This window comes from Carlito syrichta, unplaced genomic scaffold, assembly GCF_000164805.1.
Source record: "Carlito syrichta isolate Samal-C Ts95f unplaced genomic scaffold, Tarsius_syrichta-2.0.1 Scaffold120494, whole genome shotgun sequence".
Taxonomy (NCBI): domain Eukaryota; kingdom Metazoa; phylum Chordata; class Mammalia; order Primates; family Tarsiidae; genus Carlito; species Carlito syrichta.
This window is the reverse complement of record NW_007064590.1, coordinates 361,930-385,847: the sequence shown is the minus strand read 5'-3', so window position 1 is coordinate 385,847 and position 23,918 is coordinate 361,930. Positions and strand designations below refer to the sequence as shown.

The 23,918-nt window shown below is 39.2% G+C and overlaps 1 protein-coding gene across 1 annotated transcript in view; it reads right to left on the bottom strand.

Moving 5' to 3' along the window:
- Nucleotides 1-23,918, bottom strand: part of LOC103249445 (E3 ubiquitin-protein ligase pellino homolog 2) — a 132,053-nt gene that overhangs the window by 15,424 nt on the left and 92,711 nt on the right. The window contains exon 2 of the mRNA XM_008048079.1: nucleotides 7,871-7,972. Within this exon, the coding sequence (XP_008046270.1) occupies nucleotides 7,871-7,879 (9 nt within the window). The 5' untranslated portion in view covers nucleotides 7,880-7,972. The remainder of the gene's footprint in view (nucleotides 1-7,870; nucleotides 7,973-23,918) is intronic.

The window sequence follows — 23,918 nt, the reverse complement described above, 5'->3', positions numbered from 1 at the left end:
AACTTTTGCTTCCCATTCTCTTCTTGCCCAGCTTCAGAGAATGGTTTTCCTTACTAGGTAAATCCAACAGTGACTCACAGCACTGAGAAAGGCTAGCCCCAACCCAGACATAGGAATAAAAGGTCTCTGATGATTACTCATTGTGTACGAGAATGATGTCAAGTCAGTCCAAAGTTTGGGACATAGTTAAATGAAAGATATTAAAAAGGTGGTCTTAGTATTTTAAATATGGATTGAAAAAAAAAATCTTTCTTGGGAGAGTCTAAAAAGTTGCCAATAATATTATGTTGGCTTACCTTTCTTTCTTAAATGTTGCCAGAAAAAAATATATTTTATTAGGAAGGTCTTAGAGTTCTCACAAAGGTTTTACTATTCAATAATTTCAAATAAGACTGGTATTGCTCTCTCCTTGAACTAGGGAAAGTAATTGTTTACAAATAAGGAAATCCTCAAGACAGAATATTAAAACATTTATGTAATACTGTTCTATGAATCTCTACCTGGAAAACAGTGATAAAAGTTTTATGTGCCAAAGAGACTTCTTAAGTTAAAATCACTTATATGCAAATGAATAATTTCTCACTAAATATGATATTAGTGTTCTCTCCTGACAACAGTAACTTTGATTCTGAAGCTGCCAATGGATGAATGTGCAGATGTATACATCTAAGGTCTCCAACAGCCCATTTCCAAGGTGTCTTTATTCTCATCTCAAAATTCTATCTATAACATAGGCCATGTAATAATGTTATATTCAAATGAATAAAGTTAAAAAGTACCTTGCATCACTTAGCTCTGCATGCTTACTGGATAGTATTAGGTTCTTTTGTAAATCTCACAGATATATTCTCATGCATAGTCTAAGAGACCAATTGGCAACAGTCAGCTATTTTCCCTGTTTTTTATAACTCTTAATTTCTTGACCTAATGAAATGTGCCTGGAATAAACTAAACCATTGGTTTCACTGAAACTCATCAAATTGAACAGATGTATATCCCCTAAATATATGTGTTTCAGGGTTAGAAAACACATCATTTGTTTAAAAATACAACATATGTCAGGCTCGGTGGCTCGGCCTGTAATCCCAGCACTTTGGGAGGCCGAGGCGAGTAGATTGCCTGAGCCCACAGGTTCAAGACTAGCCCAGGCAAAGGGTGAGACCATGTCTCTACAATAAAAAATTAGCTAGGCAAGGTAGCGCACACCTGTAGTTCTGGCTACTTGGAAGGCTGGGGTAGAAGGCTGAGGTGGAAGGATCGCTGGAGCCCAGCAGGTTGATACTGGGATGACTGTGAGTGTACGTGACACTGCATGCCAACCTGGGCAACAGAATGAGACTCCAACTCAAAATAAATAAATAAATAAATAAATGTGAATTTAAAATAAAAATACAACATAAAATCTAAATTAGAGATATTACAAAATCATATCATACTATTCATCTTTCTAAAGTTGCAAAATCTTCCTTCTATGCTATCCATTTAAAAATTGGGAGTGAGACTTTTTTGCCACTCTACAACGTATCCGTGTAACAGAAAAACATCTGTACTCCCTAAAGCCACTGAAATTAAAAAACAAAAAACTGGGTGTGTACCTCAGAAGCTTTACTGATTCAGACTACTAATTTTTTCTAAAGTTTTTTTTGAAATAAAAAAGTAAAAAGCATTATTGCAAAATCATAAACAAATACAGAAAATCATAAAAGAGATAATGAGGCCCATTCCAAACTCAGAATTTCTGAATCTCTATTCCAAAGAAGCTTAAGAGCGATATGCAAAAAACTCTAAAATTCCCTAGTTATTTCACAGAACCTGAAGCCCTCCAGACAACACAGTCTCTGTCCTAATTTCTGTCAACCTCTATGGAGGGGAGCAAAGACTTTCCAAGTTCTGTTAGAAGCTCAAAGCTAAAATCACCCTCTTCTAGAATAACCCACAATTGTTTCTTTCATCCTATCTACAGAAAATTACTCTCTTCTAGAAAGGCCATGTCCTGGGTTCATCAAAATGCATTAATTCAATGTCTTGATGAGTAACTGCAATTGACTGCAGAACGTGAAATTTTATTCTAACTGGAACACACTGCTAGAATCAGTGATTTTAAGTCATGACATTCATCCGACTGGTAATATAAAACTTGCTTATTAGTTCACTTTCATTTAAATCTAACCTCTAGAGTGCTAGTAAAATTTTATGCTTCAGGACACAAGCCTTGTGTGGCTTTCTCCAGGAAAACAATCTAAGTCACTCCTGCTGAAAAATCACCCGATGTGAAAAATTTGCAGCCTGCCTTTTTTTTTTTCCACTACTGGGTCAACTCTATGTTATTTTAAAAACCATAATGTAGACGAGGCAAGATACTTCTGAATTTCATCTGATATTCATATAGTACACAAGCCAAGATGACTCTGAATTTCACTTGACATTCATAGGCTACTCATATTCATACACTGGCTACAGTGAGAATTTTGCTTCATTCATACTTTACATTTTATATATACAAGAAAGTCTGGGTTTGCCTGGATGTCAGTTGAAGCTAGGAAGGTAAGAGGGTCCTGATGCACCTGGAAGGGCCCCCCTCACTTTTCCCCCACCAATCCCCACCCATCGCCTTGCATTTATAAGTTTATTTTCTGACTTTCCTTCTGTGAAAAGGAAGAAACACTGTCGCTCCTATCCAAGAGCATTTTCTCCACCACTGACACTTGGTATCCTGATAGTCTCCCTTTCCTAAAGATTCTATCCTAATACTATTCCTGCTCTCCTCTGGATCATCAACGTCTCCCTTTATACTGGATCATGCTATCAACTCTCAAACACATTCTGGAGCTTCCCAAACTCTGTGGCTTAAGGACTACTTTTTGTTGCTGTTGTTTTAAACCTCAACCATCACTGACACCTTTAAAACATATAATAAAAAATGAGTACTAGAGAAATGATCATGTGCTTGAATGTTTCAGCTATGCCAAACCGCCATAAGTTTCCAAATACCATCTCCCACTTTCCGTGCTCTTCTATTCTGTATGTCAACAAACATTTTGCTTACCAGTGGGGTGCAGTTTGAGTAACCTTGCTCCAAAATAGTCCGCATCTTTAAAAATGCTCTCCCTCACCTGCAAGCAACCCACAAGCTCTAGCCCCGTTTCTCTGATTCACTTTATAGCAAGACTTCCTGGGAAGCCTGTCACTAGTTACTCCCTCCATTTCCTCACCCATCTCTCTAATGTTCCTCCTCAACCCTCTCCAACTGAGCTTGCTTCCCCACAACTCTCCTGAAACCACTCATGCTAAGGCTCCAGCAATCAATATATTGTTAAATTCAGGGCTTACACTGAGCCAGCCTATCCTGGCACATCTGCATCTGGTATTAAAATAATGAAATGCTTCCAGGTTAATTGGTGAACAGCCCTCTTCTCTCCTCTCTCTGTTCTCTCCCTAAAAAACATCAGCACATCCCATTCATTAGGGAGAGCCCTGATCTCTCTCTCCTGAGTTTCCAGCTAGTACACCTCATCTCCACATGGACGCCTGGTAAGTATCTCAAATGTGACATGTTCCCAACAGAACCTGGATCCCCCCCCCTCAGCCCTCAGTCTCTTTAAATCAATGGCATCCAATCTGCTCAGTCTAAAAATCAAAACCCCAGGGTTAACCTTGAGCCTTCACTCTCCTAACGGCCACATTAGCCTCCTGTAAGCCTGGCAGCTGTACCTCCAACACAGCCTCCGTCCTTCGACTTTCCCACCTTGTTCCAGTTTCCATGATCTCCGACTTGGATTCTGTCACCTTAGGTCCCTGTTTGTATACTTGCTATCTAGATTCTTCCCCATAGAGAAATCTTACAAAAATGCAAATCATATTATGCCTCTTCCCTTTTTAAAATCCTCCAATAGCTTCCCCAAACCTTTAGAATAAAACTCGAACTCTTTAGCTGGCCTGAAGGCCCTACCTGTTCCATCCTTTACCTACCTCTCCAAGTTCATCCCATTTCACTTCCCTCCTTCACTCTGCTCTTGACTCGAAGCCTTTGACTCTGTTTCCTCAGCCTGGAAACCTCTCTTATTTGTGGTCTGTTAGCTCCTTTAGAATACAGGCTCTAAGAGGGAGGCCTTAGCTAACTATCCCCAGAATCCTGATGAATTTGTGACACAGATTGTCAAGAGATGAAAATGATGAATGGAGGATTATGACGGGGTATTTGAACCCTACCAGACACACACATTTGCACAAGTGCAATGTTTAAGAAATAACTTGAAAACATAGATGTTCTTCAACATTTTTCTCTTAACTAAACAGATGCTAATTAAACATTATTATCTAAATTAACTAAACTAAATTAACAATCAAACAAACAACCCCAAAATGTAAGGCATTGTAGCACCCAGGTTCAAAGCAGGGGCACTAAACCGTATCAACAATTGTTGTATTTTTCATTGCTATGAACTTGCAGTTTAAAAAAGGATTAGCTGTAGTAAATCTTGTGTCTTTTGATATTCTGTGTGACAAAATAAGAAGCCTGCATAAAGTATTTAGAAGTTAATAACAGGAAGCTGAAAAAGTCCAACTAAATCTTTAATTCATTCTGCATAGATGAGAAGGAAGATAGTGAACAAAACAAGTAGTGTGACCGTACAATAGTGAAGAGGACCCCATGCATACAACAACATGTACTAAATAGTATGGGAAACTGAGAAGTCATGAGAAGCAAGATTCTCCTTCAAGTAATTCAACATCTTGCACTTTGCTAGTACTTAACTGACTTACCTGGCCCATGTGCCATCACAGAAAGTTGCTGATTTTTAAGTGGTAAAAAAATATCACTGACAATTGTGAAATATTCCTCATTCACTTTTTTAGTATTAAGAATCTCTATGTAAAAAAAAAAAAAAAAACTCTACTATTGTAAGCAGTGAAAAAAATCTTCATAAGTACTGAAAAAGCTATCATTATGAATTCCATAAAAAAAATCAACAGGAAAGAATATGCATATACTTATTTAGGAAGGTTTTTTTAGTAGAGTAAGAAAAAAGACATGTAGAAGATTATACAATGGAAAGCATGAAGAGTAAAACCACTGTCAATATTTTGCCCTAACAGGAGAAATCTTATTTTTGAGTTGAAACTGGCATTTAAATAACTATGTTTATATCTATGATTATTACTATGTCTGTCCTTTATCTATCTGTCTGCTTGCCTAGGATTATTTGGTTTTTTTCCCCCACAGTTAACAAATTCATATGCTTTCAAAATCAGAGTGTAAAACACTTCCCTGTATATGCCTTGCTGATCCTTTTGGAAATTTTTAATGCACATAGCATTATTTCAATCACTTAACAATACTAATTGAACTTTTAATAATTAATGCAACATTTGACATTACTTAATACATTTAATAACATTATTTATTAATACGTGGCAATCTTAATTGTGTACCATCAATATGACTCAATATATTTAACACTATTATTTATAATTATATTATACTTAATTCATTTAACAAGTTTCGGGCTCTTTCCATGTCTGTACATAGACCTTTTCCTTGTTTTGTTTTACAGCCCTGGAGGACTCCATGGTATAGCTGTACCCGCATTTACCGAACTGGTTCTCTACTGAAGGACATTTGGGTTGTTTCCAATCTTCTATTAAGCAATGCTTTGAGTAATTACTGTACAAATGCCATTTTGCATGGTGGTTAAGTCTCTAGAGCAAGAAAAGGGCTTTATAAAGAGAGGAGCTGAGTCAAACCTAGTAAAAATTTTGCATTTTTCGTAGGTATTTCCAAATTACTACTCTACTGAGGTTATACCAACTTACAGGGTAGGGTGGTGCCTATTTTTCCCACATCCTTTGCAAAATCTTTTGGTTTCTGCCAATCTCATAAGTAAAAAGTGGTACCTCTACATGCTTGTAATTCACATTCCTTTTTCTATAAATGGGGTTAAGCATATTTTCTTATTTTTAAGAGCTATTTATTTCCATTTTTGATGAAATGTCTGTCAAATCCTTTGCTCACTTGTCTATTTGTAGGTCTTTTTCTCAGATTTCTAGAAGTATCTTATATATTTGAGATATTAATTGTGATATGAATTGTAACTATTTCCCCCATTTGTCATTTGTCTTTTAGTTTTACTTTATCATATTTTGGCCACACAGAAATTTAACTATCAAGAAAACAAAATTTGCCAACCATTTCCTTTACAGTTTGTGGGTTTTGTCTCATAGTTAAATAATCATGCAATGGCTAATGGTATTTTACATAAATATACCATGCTATAACCATTCTCACCTACCACTGGAAGTGCAGATTTATTTCTAGTTTTTTGTTAGTATATACAACACTGTGACTGAACATCTTTTTGACTAAATCTTTGTTCATATTCCTCAATTATTTATGTATAAAAATTAATAAAGGTTGAACTATTGGGTCAGAGAACTGATTGTTTAAATACTTGACTATTTTATTTTTTTCTTTTGAGAACTATGTTTTGCTCTTTGTCAAATCTAAAAGTATGTGAAAAGTAATCAATATATTATAGGTATTAATCTTTTGACTACCTGAGTTGTTGCCTAAATTGTCACTAGTTTGTTTGTTTACTAATCTTTTCAACATTTAGAAAGAAATAATGTGAAAGGTAAAAACCTATTTCTTCATTTACTATTAATCCTTCCCCACCAAGAATATGAATTCATCAAAATTTTGATCTAGGAATTTTTTGTTCCTTCATTTTTATATTTCAATGCTTACTGTCTAGAATTTATTTTGGCACAGAGTATGACGTTAGTATCCAGCATGTTTTTTGGACATTTGTTTCAACATCATTTATATAATAATTTAACTCTTCATATAAGAATGCAAAGCCTCAGTGTTTCTAACTTATGTTTACTTTTTCTTTTAATAGCCTAAATTTTAATTTTCTGTTGTTTTAAAGTACCAAATCTTGAATATATTAATTCTTTACAAATTCATTAGCTGATGACTTTTTTCTTTATTATTTCTTTCCTTCTGCTTTCTTTTCATGTATTTCTGGCATTCTACTTACATACCACTAAAATTATTCCTGAACCCATCCAGTACTTTCTCAATTACTATCATTTTTTAACAAGCACCTTCTGAAAGAAATGTTTACTTGGTTGGTTTCCTTGGTTTCCTCCCTCCCTCCCTCCTTTCCTCCCTCTTTCCCGTCTCTGTTGCTGTGTAGCACTCTCAGTTATTTCTGTAAAGGCCTCTAAATGGAGTTATGATGTCCTCTTTAATTCAGGTGCTACTTAGGAAGTATCCTGAGCATGTTGGCATTTATTTATTTATATTTTAGATTCGGGGGGGTGTACATGTGCAGGCTTGTTACAGGGGTGTATCGTGTGATGGTGAGGTTTGGGCTTCTATAGAATTTGTCACCCAAATAGTGAGTGCGGTACCCAGTCCCTTGCCTCCACCTCCCCCCCCTTTAAAAGTCCCCGGTGTCTGTTGTTCCCATCTTTATGTCCATGTGTACCCAAAGAATGTTTAGCTCTCACTTATAAGTAAGAACATGTGGTATTTGGTTTTCTGGTTTTGTGCAAATTTTCTTTTAAAAGTGGTTGGCTTTTACAAGTTTTATTCTTGCTATTAATGTCTATTTTTATTGCATGGAGATCTTGAGTACTGAGAATGTAGCTGTTGTCATTTCTTTTTGCAATTTAAGAATTAAATTTTCTCTTAATCTTTCAAAAACCAAACAGAAATATTTGCTACATTGTCTTTACATTAATTTCACCTCTTCGCTCCTGGACATCGCCAAACACTACTGTGCTGGAAGTTCTGATCACATATCAAAATACAGAATTGAAGGAAAATATGCTAGAATTTCTGTTAAAAAAGAAAGATGCTTACCTGAAACATATCCGTATCTTTATCATGTGTATACTCGACCACCACAGTCTGATTTCTCGACAAAGTGTAGGATATACTGTGTTGACCTTTGCAGCTGATAGCCTAAGGAGAAAATTAAAAATATAAAAATTCATTAAGATCTTATTGTAACAACTTATCAATTCTGTTTGTAGTTAAGAGCTATCACTCCACCAGCAAAACCCAGCACATGCTAGCATTTTCCACAGTCAGAGCCTGTCCCCTTGGTTTGTTCCTTGAGTCACGGAGGAGCCAAGAGTCGCAATTCTGGTTTTATCAAATATTCTATCTTAAGGTCAACAATGTTTTATTTAAATAGAATTAAAGTTAATTTACTAGTTTGCAAGATGTGATTTAATCATATTCTTAGAAAGACATACACTTTTTCCATATTACCTAAACTTACTGATAGAATTTTTAGATTAATGTAGTGATTTATTAATATTTAAAATTTTTAAATTTGTTTCACACAAGTCAATAACATTTTGTTATATTATTTTCCTAGATAATAGAGAATTATAAGCATAGCAAAAAAAATTGAAAATAAACTGTTGATATTCTAAGCAGATTTCTCTATAATATATTCTCTGAGCTAAAGATAACCAGATCTGTACTCTGTCCTACATCTCATTTAAATCTTGTGTAAGACTGATACCCATACTGGGAAAAGATCCAACAAAAAAAGAGAACTACAGGCCAATATCCCTTATGAACATAGATGTAAAAATCCTCAACAAGATTCTAGCAAATTAGATCCAAAACACATCTCAAAATCTATTTTTGAATGACCAAGTAGGCTTCATTCCCAGGATGGAAGGCTGGTTCAACATTCACAAGATCATAAATCTAATTAAATACATCAATGGATGTAAAAACAAGAACCACGTAATTGTATCATTAGACGCTGGAAAAGCTTTTATAAAATAAAATCCAGCATCTCTTCTTGATAAAAACCCTCAAACACCGAGGTATAGAAGGAACATACCTCAAAATAGTAAGTGCCATCTACGATAAACCCACAGCTAGCATATTGCTACATGGTCAGAGACTGGAAACATTTCCCCTGAAAACTGGAACAAGGCAAGGCTGCCCACTCTCACCCCTCTTGTTCAACATTGTGTTGGAAGTCCTAGCTAGGACAGTTAGACAAGAGAAGGAAATCAAGGGGTATCCAAATAGGAAAAGAGGAAGTCAAGTTATACCTCTTTGCTGATGATATAATCCTATACCTTGAAAATCCAAGAGAATCTGTCAAAAACCTGCTTGCAATGATAAAGGACTTTGGTAAAGTCTCAGGGTACAAAATAAATGTGCAAAAAGACAGTTGCATTCCTATACACCAACAACAAGCAGGCAGAGACCCAAATAAAAAGCACAATCCCATTCACAATAGCCACAGGGGGGAAAAAACAATACCTTGGCATCTTCCTAACCAGAGAAGTGAAAGACCTTTATAATGAGAACTACAAAACACTGCTCAAAGAAATCCAAGATGACACAAACAAATGGAAAAATATTCCATGCTCATGGATAGGAAGAATCAGTGTTGTTAAAATGTCCATCCTACCAAAGGCAATCTACCGATTCAACGCAATACCCATTAAATTGCCAACATCATTCTTCTCAGACCTGGAAATGATAATACAGAAATTCATATGGAAACATAAACGACCACAAATAGTCAAAATAATCCTTAGCAAAAGAAACAAAGCAGGAGGTATCATACTTCCAGACTTCAAACTTTACTATAAGGCTACAGTAATCAAAACAGCCTGGTATCGGTACAAAAATGGGCATATAGACCAATGGAATAGGATAGAGATTCCAGAAGCAAAGCCTCATCTTTGACAAAGCCTCCAAAAATAACCACTGGGGAGAGGAGAAACTATTCAGTAAAAGACATGAATAGACACTTTTCAAAAGAAGATACACAGGCAGCCAACAGACACATGAAAAAGTGCTCAGCCTCACTCATCATCAGAGAAATGCAAATCAAAACCACATTGAGATACCACCTAACCCCAGTAAGAATGGCCATCATTAATAAAACAAACAACAACAGATGCTGGTGAGGATGCAGGGAAAAAGGAATGCTTCTACACTGCTGGAGGTGAAGCAACCTACTGCAACCTCTTTGGAAGACAGTGTGATGATTTCTTAAAGAACTGGAAATTGGCCTTCCATATGACCCAGCAATCTCCCTATTGGGAATATACCCAGTGGAATTCAAATCATTCTACAAAACAGATACCTGCACACGCATGTTTATTGCAGCTCTATTCACAATAGCAAAAACATGGAACCATGTATGCTGTCCATCAAAGCTGGACTGGATTAAAAAAAGTGGTACATATTCACAATGGAATATTATGCAGCCATAAAGAAGGACAAACATATGGACTGCACAGTAACTTGGATGGATTTAGAGTCAATCATACCCAGTGATCTATCACAGAAATGTTATCACTCATAAGCGGACCTTGAACAATTATCATAATAAGAAAGGGATTGGCAGTAGCGGAAAACTGCCAGGGGAGTGGGGGTGGAATTGGCAGTTGAGGGAAACTGCTAGGGGAGTGAGGAGCACACCTCATCAACAAGGGTGCCTGCAAAATCAACATTTGTATACCTAACCCTGAATTGTACCCACATCATTAAAATAAAAAACATTTTTACTTGTACAAATAAAATAAAATAGCCATGTAAGTTAAAAAATAAAACAATAAATCTTGTGTAAGCAGTTGGTTATCCCAGATTTTTACTGAGTACAGAAGTAGCTAACTTCATTTTATTTTGTTTTATTTTTAGATTAGAAAAAGCTAACATTCTTTCTCAGATAATCCAGGAATAACATGGTATTGCTCTAATTTTGTCCATAATGATATATTTGAACACATCTTAAGTTGTGGCCACATACTTCTAATACTTCTATATTATCAAAGATATTGATTTAAATTGAACTCCAAATGATTTCAAATTACATTTTAGCCACTCTACTTTAACCTAATCAATGTTCATTTTCATTCTTTTACATTAAGTATAATAAATACAACTTTAATAAACTCTTCTATTAAACATTTGTTGATGACACTGGATAAAGACCAAGAAAGCATTTAGAAGCAGTTGGACATACATAGCATGTTAATGAAAATGTACTGAGCATTTATATTTGACTAATATAATTGCTTAGAGCAATCAATAGTACAACCTTCCAAATCAACTTTGATGTTAGCCTGGTTAATCTCACAGTTATTTAATAATCTGCCCTGAGGAACCTCATTACTGAACTGATGTTTTATTTACATGTTTCACTAAGATAATACAAGTATTAGAAAGAATATAGATTTTAAGCATGATATGGAACCTAAAAAATACTTCTGAAACTACTTAACACTATTAACAAATATAATCTTAAATTTTCATTGGCCTGAGTAAAATAAATTCAATGGTAGTGTCATTTTTAAGAGCCAAATTTATAAAGAACTATTTCCAATTTAAGATCAGTGAATGTGATTCATTTGATAATTAATTTGATTGTTGGAATCACTTCACAGTGTGTATGTCTATAAAATCATTATGTTGCCATACCCATACCTTGATTATATGCAATTTTTATTTGCCGATTATACTGCCATGAAGCTGAGAAAAATTAAATTAGGAAAAATTAATGAATGTTTATTTATCTTTATAGTCAGTGAAAAAACTACTTAAAAATAATTTACTAAATTCAAACTTACAAAACTAATAATTGAGGATGATAATTTATAAAATAATTTATTTTAGGGTTCCTTAAAAAGCATACAAATATATCAACTCAAACACAACTTCTTGACATGCACATACTACATAAAATAACAGTCTGTAGTTTGCAAATTATCAGCAAAACAAGGAGTTAAGAAGTGCCGTTAAAAAATCATTTAAAAAGCTAATACATTTCTGTATGATGGTAAGTCAGTGTTTCTCCAGGTTCCACCAAAGTTGCCTGAATCTTGGTGATGCCTGAGGGAGTAGTTCTCAAATGAAGCTTCTCATGCTGGAAACATCTTACCTTCAATGATACATCTTGTTTTATAGTTCATAAGTTTGCTAGTTTTAACATTTAGACATTTCCCCTACATTTGTTGGGTCATTAATGCCTTGGGAAGATTCTTTGTGCCAGGAAGGGTGTCCTAGAGATACTTCCGGGCCACTTTGGGAAACACCAGAAACAACCACTTAAGCAGACCCTCAGTCAGTCCTGGACACAATTCTTTTAAGGGGCTTCATCCTAAAAATATTCTTGTGACACAAATTATAAGCTTATGCAACACATGAAAAAGGCTATTTATAGGGAAAGCATCACCATACCTGAAACCTGTCCTTCAGCAAGGGGAGTGTTGCCAAGATGCTAAACCTGAAAGGAAATGCTGGTACTGACAGAGGGGGCCATGAATGTTGAGCCCATTTAAATAAAATGTGTAATTTCAAACTTTTGCCGGTTTTTTCCGTTGCTAAAGGTGAATAGCCAAGGATAGGAAGACACTTTTTCTGCATCTTTTGATTAAGAAAGCACTAGCTGAGGGTCGCGATTTGGAGAGCTTTGGATCTGGGGAGAACGGAGAGGGGGAAGAGACTCTGCAGGGAGAAACAAGCCTCACGAAGGAAGGTGGTGAGAGGCTCTGAGGCAACAAATCATGAAGGCACAGCATGCAGCGAGGGTGGGGACATCAGGATTCGTGTAAAATCTACCTCGATGACACTTCTAGTTCTGGTGGGGGCTTCCCTCAGGTATACCAAGTCAGGAGGAGTCCTGCCCACATGAGGGCCCGAGTGCTGGCACCCTGGGATCCACCCACAGGAAGCAGTAGCATGGGCCGAGCGGCCTGGAAAGACTGAGACTGAAGCCAGGACAGGGCGTGAAAGGGGGCAGTCACCACCAGGGCACCGACGGCCATCACTAGGATCATCAGAAATAGTTGGAGACAGTGGACTTCCCGCAGTTACACAAATGAGGGTTCACATGGCCTTGTCTGCACATATTCAGGCCTGGGGTAGGGTTGGATTTAGGTGGTTGGAGGAAGTTAAGTGGAAAGTTTAAGCCTGGGATCAACTTTCACTTGCTTTCTTAGATCATGTCTTACAAAGAAGTCTGCAAGTACATACAGCATAAAGTTTTCTTTTTCTTTTGTTTTTTTATTAGAAGGATCAATTTCTGAACAATGTTTTTTAAGATTTGGAATATGACTTTCAGTCAGATGTGGTGGCACTTGCTTATAATCCCAGAATTTTAGGAAGCCAAGGGAGGATTGCTTGAGCTCAGGAGTTCGGGACCAGCCTGGGTAACAGAACAAGACCTTGTCTCTATAAAAATTAAATAATTAGCCAAGTGTGGTGGCATGTGCTTGTAGTTCCAGCTACTCAGGAAGCTTAGACAGAAGAATCACCTTAGCCCCAGAGGTCAAGGCTATGGTTCAGAAATACAGTTTCTAGTACATTACATATTCATTTGCTTGAGCCAGTCATTTTGGAAATGGTATTTTGGAAATAAAAATTTCCCAAAGTAACCAAGTTGTTCTGAAATCTATTTCTAAAATATCAGGAAGGAAAGTAGTTAGAGCCTTTTCCTGGCATTCACAACAATTTAGTTCAAACACAGTTACTGTAACATAATGTGATCTTACTACACTAACACAAATTTGGAAACCAAGCTCTTTAACACTAAAGAAAACCAACCCAAGCAGCTTGTTGGGTGGACAACACTGATTTCCTGTCTCCACTTTTCTGCTGTACAGCTGTGAGGAAAAGGCAGGTTGCTGAGAGGCCAAATTTATGTGCCTCTCAGACAGGCCTGGTCTTATTTATCCTTCAATCCCCAGCACCGAGGACATGGTAGGCGCTCGACAAACGTGAGTGAGTGAGTGAGTGAATGAATGAATGAATGAAAGAACTGCTACCGAAACAAGATGAGATTTGGAGCCTCCTTTCTGGGGTCTTTCCCTCACCTTCCCTATCTCTCACCAACGAAGGTACCAGTAGTGACATTCAGCTCAAATGTTTTGAGTTTATAAAAGTCACTTTATTACGGATATGAATTTTACTAGGTTAAAAATATACAGTTAGGCAATTACAGATACCCAGAACAAAGGAATCCAACTTTATTCAGTTTAAGAAATCAAGCAGTATTTTGCAATCCCAGATGCCCAGGCCAGGCTTGAGCCGTGACATCTTCTTGGTACCTGAGGATTTGTATTTTCTTAGTTCTGCACTTATTTGCACCATAGGCTCGGTCAGCCAGCCTTTGCCATTCAGGGCTAAGGACTGTGAAAACTCATTTTCCTGGCTCAACTTAAGTTAAAAACTAATGTCGGGGAGTTCTCTGAGTCTTCAAACTCTAAAACAAACTTAGCTGGTATGTCTATAGAATTTTCTTACTCTTCTAAGCCCATATGCACACACATAAAGGCACTTACAGGGATGTATAATATGCAGTGACAGACACCAGAAGGCCAAGATGCATCATAAGGATGCGTATCTTTATGGCAAGCAAAGTGCTTTCATTCAGATTTTAAGGAAAAGAGAAATCATTAAATCTTTTATGTGTTAGGAAGGAGTGGTGGTGGCTCTCAACTACAAAGTAAAAGGAAAAAAAGTCCATAGAGAATGGTTTCTAGAAAATACTAAGTGATTATAGTTAGGCTCTAGTACACTTAATTCAAGCTCTGCAAGGCTGCCGAGTGAGTCTTTAGCATCTGTGTGGGGAGAGAAAAAGGAACCGATCCTGTGGCAGACCCTGCTGGTTGTCTACCTAACATCTTTGTCCCTGCTAGCTGAGCTGACATTCCCATGGAACACCCTGACAATGCCACCACTGGTTCTCCAGGTCACCTCTGAGGGCAGCACATGGAAACATGACCACTCCTGGCCAGTGGGGCTTAGGGGAAACCTAGTGTGGAGCTGCTGGGGATGAGAGACACCAGGAAATACCGGGAGAGACTCCTTCTCTTCTCTATCATCAGCAAATATGTGCTGCTTGAAGTTGAGACAGATACCCTGTAACATGAGAGGGAGGTCAGAAGACTCAGAGAAGTTGACTGAGAGTCCTGACATCTTTGAGGTGCCGAACCAGATCTAGAACTTTCAGTTCCCCGACTTCTGGAAGAAAAAGAAGGGTTTTAGGCTGCTTTGGATTGGGTATGTTACTTGTAGTATCAGGCATCATTATACTGTTTGGCACAAGCCTTTTTCTCCTTCTGGGCCTCCTATGTCCGTTAATAGCACAACCATATCTTCAGTCACTCATACTTAAAAGCTCCGCATCACTTCTGAGCCCTCTCTTGCCACTGTTGTCCACACACAATTAGCATGATTACCTCCACAATTAATCTAACCAGGAGTCAAAGCCAGGTTCCCTGTACTAAGGCAAAAGTCAAATACAAAGCAAAGCAGATAATGTGTAACTTTCACAAATACAAAGTAGTTATGGGGCAACCAGGACCTAATAAAACCGGTATATTCCCCAAAGGAATGTTGCAGTCCTGCCTTTCTGCTCTGGGTGCAGGCTAATTCATCCTTCTAGGATCCTGGCTGGTCTTGGCAGCTTGACCAGCAAGATGCGGTGGAAGTGACATGTAGGCCTTCCGAGGCATGGCCCCTGCTTCTTGTCACTCTGGGGGTCCCCAGTTGTGGGTCAGAAAGTGGACTACTCAAAGGCTGTCAGGTTACAAGGAGACTGAGGCGCATAGAGAACCCTGGAGGATGAAACATCAGGGGAAAGGGAGGTCCGGGAGCACCAAGACGTGGCATGTGAGTGAAGAGGCCTTTTGGGGGTGGACTCCCAGGTCCAACCATCCCAGATGTGGCTCAGAGACCCAGTGCCAGCTCACCCATCCCAGAATCCTCACCCGTAGAATAAGGAACAGAATGGAATGGCTTTTGCTAAGTCACTGCATTTTGTCACACAATGAAAAACAACAGTTTTCAAAGGCCTTATTGGTGCCAGAGCATTTTTTTTTCTCTTATATGACTCACACCTGAGACATTAAGGCTATTTGTATGTACATCTTACCTGTGCCCAAGGGCCCAGAATAGGTGTGTCTACACTGGCAGGCAGCACTGTATCTATAAACAAAGCAGCCACTCTGCTTCTAATGGAGGTTTCATGTGCTCCTGAATGTGTGTTAAGAGGTTGCCTGTGGTTAGAGCAAACACTATATGTAAAGAACCTTCAAATCATTCAAAGTATGGTCAGAGAAGATAAATGCCACCAAGTATGTCACACGGCATTTTTTAGTCCTTACATATTTGAAGTAAGAATAGCGGGGACGCTGGGAAGGCAGGAGAAGAAAATATTTGCTTATGTTAGAAACTGTGAAGCCAAACTGGCAAACCACACGTCTTATGTGTACCAAGGAGGTGTGCCTTACCAGCGCCTACTTCACCTAAGGGAATGCAGTGAGTGTCAGTGTGTACGCATTTGTGTTTCCAATGAAATTCTTTCTCCTCAAAACTATACCTAATTTTTATATTACAGTATCTTCCTTAGACCCAAATGACTCAGGAGTTTAACAATCCCTCTTGTCTAGACGTCCTGGATGTCGACTATTCTAGACCCACAGTCGTTGTTGCTAGGCCTCACAGTGAGCAGTCTGGCTGAATCAATGACATGATTTAGCACACCCTGCGTGATCTTCTCTGTGTATAGACATAGTGCTGTTCCTGCCCCTCAGAACTACGTCTTACATGCTGAAGCAGACTTTCCAGATCAATCTCCAGCTCTCACTGAGCTGCCCTGGAGAGCCCTGCACCCCATATCCGAAGGTGGTGTGCATCCCTGATGCTGTTCACAGTGCTTGTGCTCCAGGACCAGCAAAATGCCTGGGAGGAAAGAGCCCGTGGGGCTGGATGTGCTCCAGGCCAAGCACCTCTCCTGACTCAGCCCTTGCTCACACGATCTGCTTTCTAAGAGAAGTCAGAGGTTTTCTAACAGCCCAGCCTTGGGGCAGTCCTAGGGAACGTCCTGAACACTCTTCTCAGGAGGCCAGTGACCCCTGTCTTTTGGGCTCCACCAAGAAACATAAGCTAAAGCCGTGTTCCCAGCAGCCTCATCCATGATGGCCACAACTCGTCCCGCTTTAACAAGGTGTCGTGTCGGCTCCCCTGCCGGCGATTCTGCATGCTTTAGGCCAGCTTACTTTCAGCCACTCTAACTGTTGTTCATTTTAATTTGCAAATTTAATATTCTCATCCATTATACAATCTGAATAAGTAACTATACAAGATAATTGCTGTAGAAAGGACTTCATGAAATGGGAAAAAATAACAACACTGACCTCTCCGTGGCTTTGGCTACTAAACACAAGCTTTTCTATGATGAGGCACACTGCCGTGGTAACACTTTAATGGATATGGGGAAACATAATAATAAAACTGTTTGGGGGTAGGTATGAACCCAGCCAATGAGTCAAACCTTTGCTATTAAAAACCAATGTCTGATATTTATGTTTATGGCAAACGTGCACACATTTATGAGTGAATGAATGAGTCTGCTGTGACTGTGGAGAGCCTGGGAACAACTGCTGAATGTTTTCACCACCCCAGGCCTGGTGCACACCACGCTGGGCCAAAGGGGTGGGGACTGGAGGGTGTCATGCATATATGGCCATGTATTAATTACCCTGTGAGGCATCTGATATGAACTGCATCCTGAATTGCATTGCCTCACTGCAACAGACACTGATAACCAGTAACTGCTTGAACACTGGGCAGAAGAAACATTCATGCCAAGCTGGCTCTCTCAGTATGCCTGTCTGGCTTATTCTGCTGAGCTCCAACTTTGTGTACTTTAGGGAAAGAGAATAAGACCACATGTGAACACTGCAGAGATCAACTTGGCTAGTGGATTCAGATGTTGTGCAAACGACATTTTGGGCCCGATTTGAATCTGAGTTCAGACACACACCAACTGTAACCAAATTACATAACTGCTCTGATTCTTCAGTTATTGCCTTAATAATTTATCAACAATGGGAGTCAATGTCAGTGGCACTGATTGCATTGTATTCAAAGCAGAGGGCATGATGTATGACATGGTATTTTCTCCCTTCAAGATAAATCTGTACTTAGAGTACTGCTTCATGACCAGAGGTGTTGATCCTTTCAATTCCCTGCTGTCCATAACATATACTTTAGAGACTAATATTCTGCTTGACTTTAAATATATGCTAGATATTGACCGTATTAATTAGAGATAATCCTGGTACGACAAACATATTTTTCCAGAACTGATGACTTTTATGTCAGGCTGACAAATATAATTAGGCAATAAATCTTCAATCAGTCTGGTTCAAATTGCTACAGGGAAGATGAGGTCTCTGCCATTTTTGTCAATTTATGCATAAAATATGTATGAGTACTATTTCTAAAGAGGGGAGGTGGCTAAAGGAATTCACAATTTCTGTTGCACAAACATATCCTTTAAAATACTCTATCTTTTCAAGGAACCATACATATTTCAAACAAGTGCCTGAACCATGGCTATGCTAAGAAAGTGTCAACATGCTGACTTGGATGCCATCAAAATCAACAGCATTTCCTAGTAAGTCAAAATGATAAGCCTATTTGTTAGCGGCAACAGCTTTGAGCTTGGCCCTGGGCCACTCCTGCATCCATCCTGGATCAGCTTATTGAGTTATTCAATAAATCTTGGCAGAAAGTCTACTGCCTGTAGGGTGCTGGACAGTGTTGGGGCAGACGCGGTCAATCCATCAGTAAGCACAGGTGTCAGAGTGAGTATGAACATTTCCAGAGAACCTGTTTCCAACTTGGGGTCACTCCTAATTACAAGGTCAGATTTGGCTGGTGGTACCCATCACAAGCGCTGACTCGACTTGGACATAGTGTTGAAGATTCGAACACCGAGGGCTGCGGCTATAGAGCTGGGTGGACCCTGTCCGTGTGCTTTGTAGAAATCTGTCCCCAGGAATCCTGTAACCTCCCATCAGATGAAAATCTCCCTGAGGGCAAGAGCGCCAGTCATCTAAAATCATCCTTCAACTCCAGCAGTATGTCATGTGGCTAATAGTAGAGATGGGGCTAAGTCTCCACTCCAGCAAGAGTTGGCTGTGGGACTTGGACAAGTTACTTTAAGTGCTTTGGTCTCATTTTTGTCATCTGTACATGTGCTGGACTTCTGTCCGCAGGAAGGTCACTGCTGTCTAAGACCAGAGATGTTTTGGCTGCTTTCATATCCACCCAGTTTATTACAAAGTGCTCCACAAATGAATGGCTCCTATTCAAGTTCGCACAGATTATGTTATTGTGTTTTAGAACCCATTAAGCCAATCTACTGTACAATCGCCTCTTTTAACTGCTTTATTTGTTCCACCTCTTTTGGAAAATAGGGACAAAGTGCAGTTTTCCCACATAGGAATGCTGTGACCATATCTATATACACAAACATGTTCACATTACCCATCACACACTGTGCACTAGTTACCATCAATGACAGTCTGTCAGTTTTTAATAGTGACTTTCAAAACTATTCTACCTTTTGGTCTCAGTTTAGAAAGTGCACACTTCAATGCAGACCCTGGAGACATTGTAACACATTGACTCTGCATGGCAGCTTCCAGCAAAGCATGACAGATTGAGAAAGGGGTATGGTCTTTAAAGCCTCAAGTGAGGCCAATGCTCTGGAACCTTGACGATCTCAATGCAGCAGGTGTCAGAATGCCTACAGTCTAATCCTGCAGTAAGGACCACCAATGGTCATTGGGAGAAGGGTATGGTGGGTCACACTCACCTGTAACAGATGGAGAAAGTGACCCTCAGCAGACTTATATTTTAAAACAGGATTGCATTTGCTTTTGAACACTTTATGCTTCCAGACATGAGCAACAAGGGGAATGGGAAGAAATGAAGACAGCATGAGATTCCTGTGACATGCCAAGTGTTTCAGTCAAAATTAAAACAATAGTGGGATTTCTCACTGTACACATGAAGACTAAGAGAAAGAGAGTGAACCCCAACTGTAGTCTCATATAAGAACAGGAGTCGTTAAGCCTTAGAGGGAGATATTTAATCAATCAACAAACACATAATGTTTTAAAGGATGCGTGTGAATACGCCTGTTGGGACAGCTTATATTTACTTTGCCAAATACTTAAATATTGGCATGTATATGAGCTACTTGCTACAGGAAGCAAAGCTTATTGAAAGAGTAAACTCTAATATATATGAATCATAAGTAAAATAAAGCATCATGCAAAAAGTAGAATTCCTTGTTCAGTAATTCCGTCTACTTACTGCTCTTTTAATACTGCATTTACTGGATGAAACAAGGTGGCTACGCTGTTTCTAAAGAGCACTGGAGAAAAAGGACATAGGTGTCCACAATACACCATGTGTTACAGTAAGTCAGGGGTACACACAGGCTATGATGTGTGGCATGGGTAGGCAAACTTCCAGTTACTACAAACCAAATCTGATATAAATTGATTTTATACCAAGATACTGAAAGACTCACCAAGTGATTGTTTTAATATTAATATGTGACGGCTTCTGCACTAGACTGGGGTCCAGTCTCTTTCTTTCTCTCTCTCTCTCTCTCTCTCTCTCTCTCTTTCTTCTTCCCCCCCAATCGCGGACGCCATCTCCACCTTTGAGGGACTTCCAGCAAGATGGCGACGGGGCAACCTGGTCTGTGAAAACCTCTGCAAAGAAGAACTGCAGTGGGTATCTGACTCTCGCCCCAGGGGCTACGGACCCCAACATCGCAGCCTGCTCTTCATACGGAGCTCGGCCGTTGCCACCGCTGGGGCATCGCAGCAGTCTGGACAGCCACTGCAGCGCAGACGCCGCAGCCACTGCCACCGACAACTGTAGCACATCGCACCACCCAGGCCGGAGGCGATTCACAACTTCAGTCCTTGAAGCCCCTTCACGGAAGATCTGCTGGGATTGCTGCCACCTCTCCTGCAACCAAAGCGGGCTGCCCACCGTAAGTTTCCTGCCGTCTGCCCTGAGGCAGGCAGCCATCTTGCCATCTTCAGCCTCTGTCGTCCCTGTCCAGCCCCACCCGCTCTGGGGCAAGCAGCTGAGATAGCACCACCTGCTGGCGATTCAAGGTAACAACACGAAACGGGAGAAACAAGCTTGATAAAGACATAGACCAGAGTGCTGAACGGAGGGTAATCTGAACTGTCCTTCACAGCAGATCAGGGGCAACTGACCCTAACTGCAAACTAATTTACCAGCTTGAAAAGAAAACTAGAAATCAGACCTGAAAGGACATTGAACTTAAACGAAATGTCTCAGAGTGTGCTTCATTGATTCTGTTAGTTTAATGACTTAATTCAATTCCTACTGTATTGTTCCTTTTTTTCTTTTTTCCCCTTCCTTTTCTTCTCTTTTCTTCTCTCTGTAAACCATATCCTTGTATAGAGGAACAGCACACTAATAAGGTGGTTGGATAGCTGGTATGTTAGCATCACTATATGTTTTATTTGTAATTTTTATTGTTTGTATGAGAGTTGGTTAGCCTGTAGTTGTGGTCTATTGTTTTTATCTGTTTCAGTATAGGCCTCTCTCTCTATTTGTTGGCACACTCGTTTGTTTCCCCCCTTACTCCTCTATCTCTCCACCCCCCTCTTCAACCCACTGTCTGCTCCATTCTCTCCCCTCTGCTAACCACATTTTATTTCAGGGAGTAAACCTACAGGCCCACTGCATGAACAGATTCCAAGGCAGTGGGAAGTGGGTTCCAGATTATTCACACACCTGTCAGCAAATGCCAGGACCTTCAGATAAATTTTAAATCACAGCTCCCCCCTTAAGTAAATCTCAAAACTGCAAAAATGACCACCCCCAACCTACAGTGCAACTCCAGAATTGAACAAAGTAAGAGGGCATACATAAACAATAGGAGATTGAACAAACAGAAGTAAAACCAATCCCTTTACCCCTGAATAACAGAATTAAAGAAGACAGTGACATGGAGGGAAGGAAAAAGTAGGGAGGGGGAAAAACCGCACAAAGGAAGAAAAACGAAAAGAAGAATATAGGTCTTACACAGACCCCTGGGAGATCAGACACTGAGAAAACAGATTCTGGAACACAAACAATGAAGAGCCCCCAGAATGACTGGTTACATGAAACAAACCCAGACATCAAGACATTAATGGAGAGAATTTAAAAAATTGAGAAGAGACAAGAGGAAAATAGGAAGGAGCTGATGTCAGAAATGACAGCAGTAAAGAATACTGTGATGGAAATGAATAACAGACTAATAAGCATGGAAAGCAGAATCAGCCAAGCCGAAGAAAGAATCTCAGAGCTCGAAGACCAAAACACAGAACTAACCCAAACTGTCAAAAAGCACAGAAAAGAAGCTCAAAAGGACAGAACAAAACCTGCAAGAGATGAATGATCACTTCAAGAGACCAAACCTAAGAGTAATTGGCCTTCCTGAGGCAGAGAGAGAAACAGAAGCCACACTGGAACAAACATTTCATGAAATCATTCAAGAAAACTTCCCTCATCTCATCAAGGATGAAAAAATTCAAACACAAGAAATTCAGAGAACCCCTGCAAGACAACAAATGAGAAGACCAACTCCCAGACACATAATAATTCACCTAAACAAAGTAGCTATAAAAGAAAAATCCTAAAGGCAGCAAGAGAAAAAGGCCAGACTACCTACCAGGGAAGACCAATTAGAATAGCAGCAGATTTATCCACAGAAACCCTTCAGGTTAGGAGAGCCTGGAGACTTATCTTCAAAGTTCTAAAAGAGAAACAATTTCAACCAAGAATAATCTTCCCAGCCAAACTAAGCTTCATTAGTGAGGGAGAATAGAAATCTTTTCCAGATATCCAATCCCTAAGAACCTACGCTGCCACCAGGCCACCTCTACAAGAACACTTAAGAAAGTACTGAACACAGAAGAAAAAGAAAAAAGAACAATAGCATTCTTCACAAGAGTACAGGGAAAGGATTAAAAACACACATGAACCAACTCCAAAGCCCAAAGAAAGACAACAAACAAGCAGGAACAACTCTGTAAGAACCTTATGACAGGGATCAACTCTTGCATTTCAATTATTAGCCTAAATGTGAATGGACTAAATGCACCACTGAAAAGACATAGAATGGCAAAATGGATAAAATATCATCAGGCAACAATCTATTGCCTTCAAGAGACTCACCTCACTAGAAAGGACACCCACAGACTCAAAGTAAGAGGATGGGAAACAAACTTTCAGGCGAACGGAATACCAAAGAAAGGAGGAGTAGCGATCTTAATTTCAGACAAAATACCCTTCAAGCTATTAAAAATGAAAAAAGATACAGAAGGCCACTACATAATGATAAAAGGCTCAATCCATCAACAAGAAATATCTATCCTAAACATATATCTATCTATCCTCCAACATAGGTGCGCCAGCTTTCATAAAGCAACTTCTAGGAAAACTAAATAAAGATATTGACACTAACACCATCATAACTGGGGACTTTAATACCCCACTCACAACCCTAGAGAGATCATCAGGACAAAAAATCAGCAAGGAGATCCGGAACCTCAATGTGACTTTGGACCAAATGGACTTAACTGATACCTACAGAACACTCCATCCAAAGACCACAGAATACACATTCTACTCATTACCACATGGAATATATTCTAAGATCGACCACATACTCGGCCATAAATCAAGCATAAGTAAATTTCAAAGGACTGAAATTCTACCATGTATCTTCTCGGACCACAGTGGAATAAAAATAAACATTGACACCAACAAACTCCCCCCAAAACCCACAAACACATGGACACTAAAAAGCATGATGCTAAACAACTCCTGGGTCAATGATGAAATCAAAACAGAGATCAAAAGATACCTGGCAACAAATGAAAATGAAGAAACATCTTACCAAAATCTCTGCGATGCCCTGAAAGCTGTAGTAAGAGGGAAATTTGTATCCCTACAAACACACATGAAGAAAATGGAAGGAACACAAATTCACAACCTAACAAGCCACCTAAAGAAGCTGGAA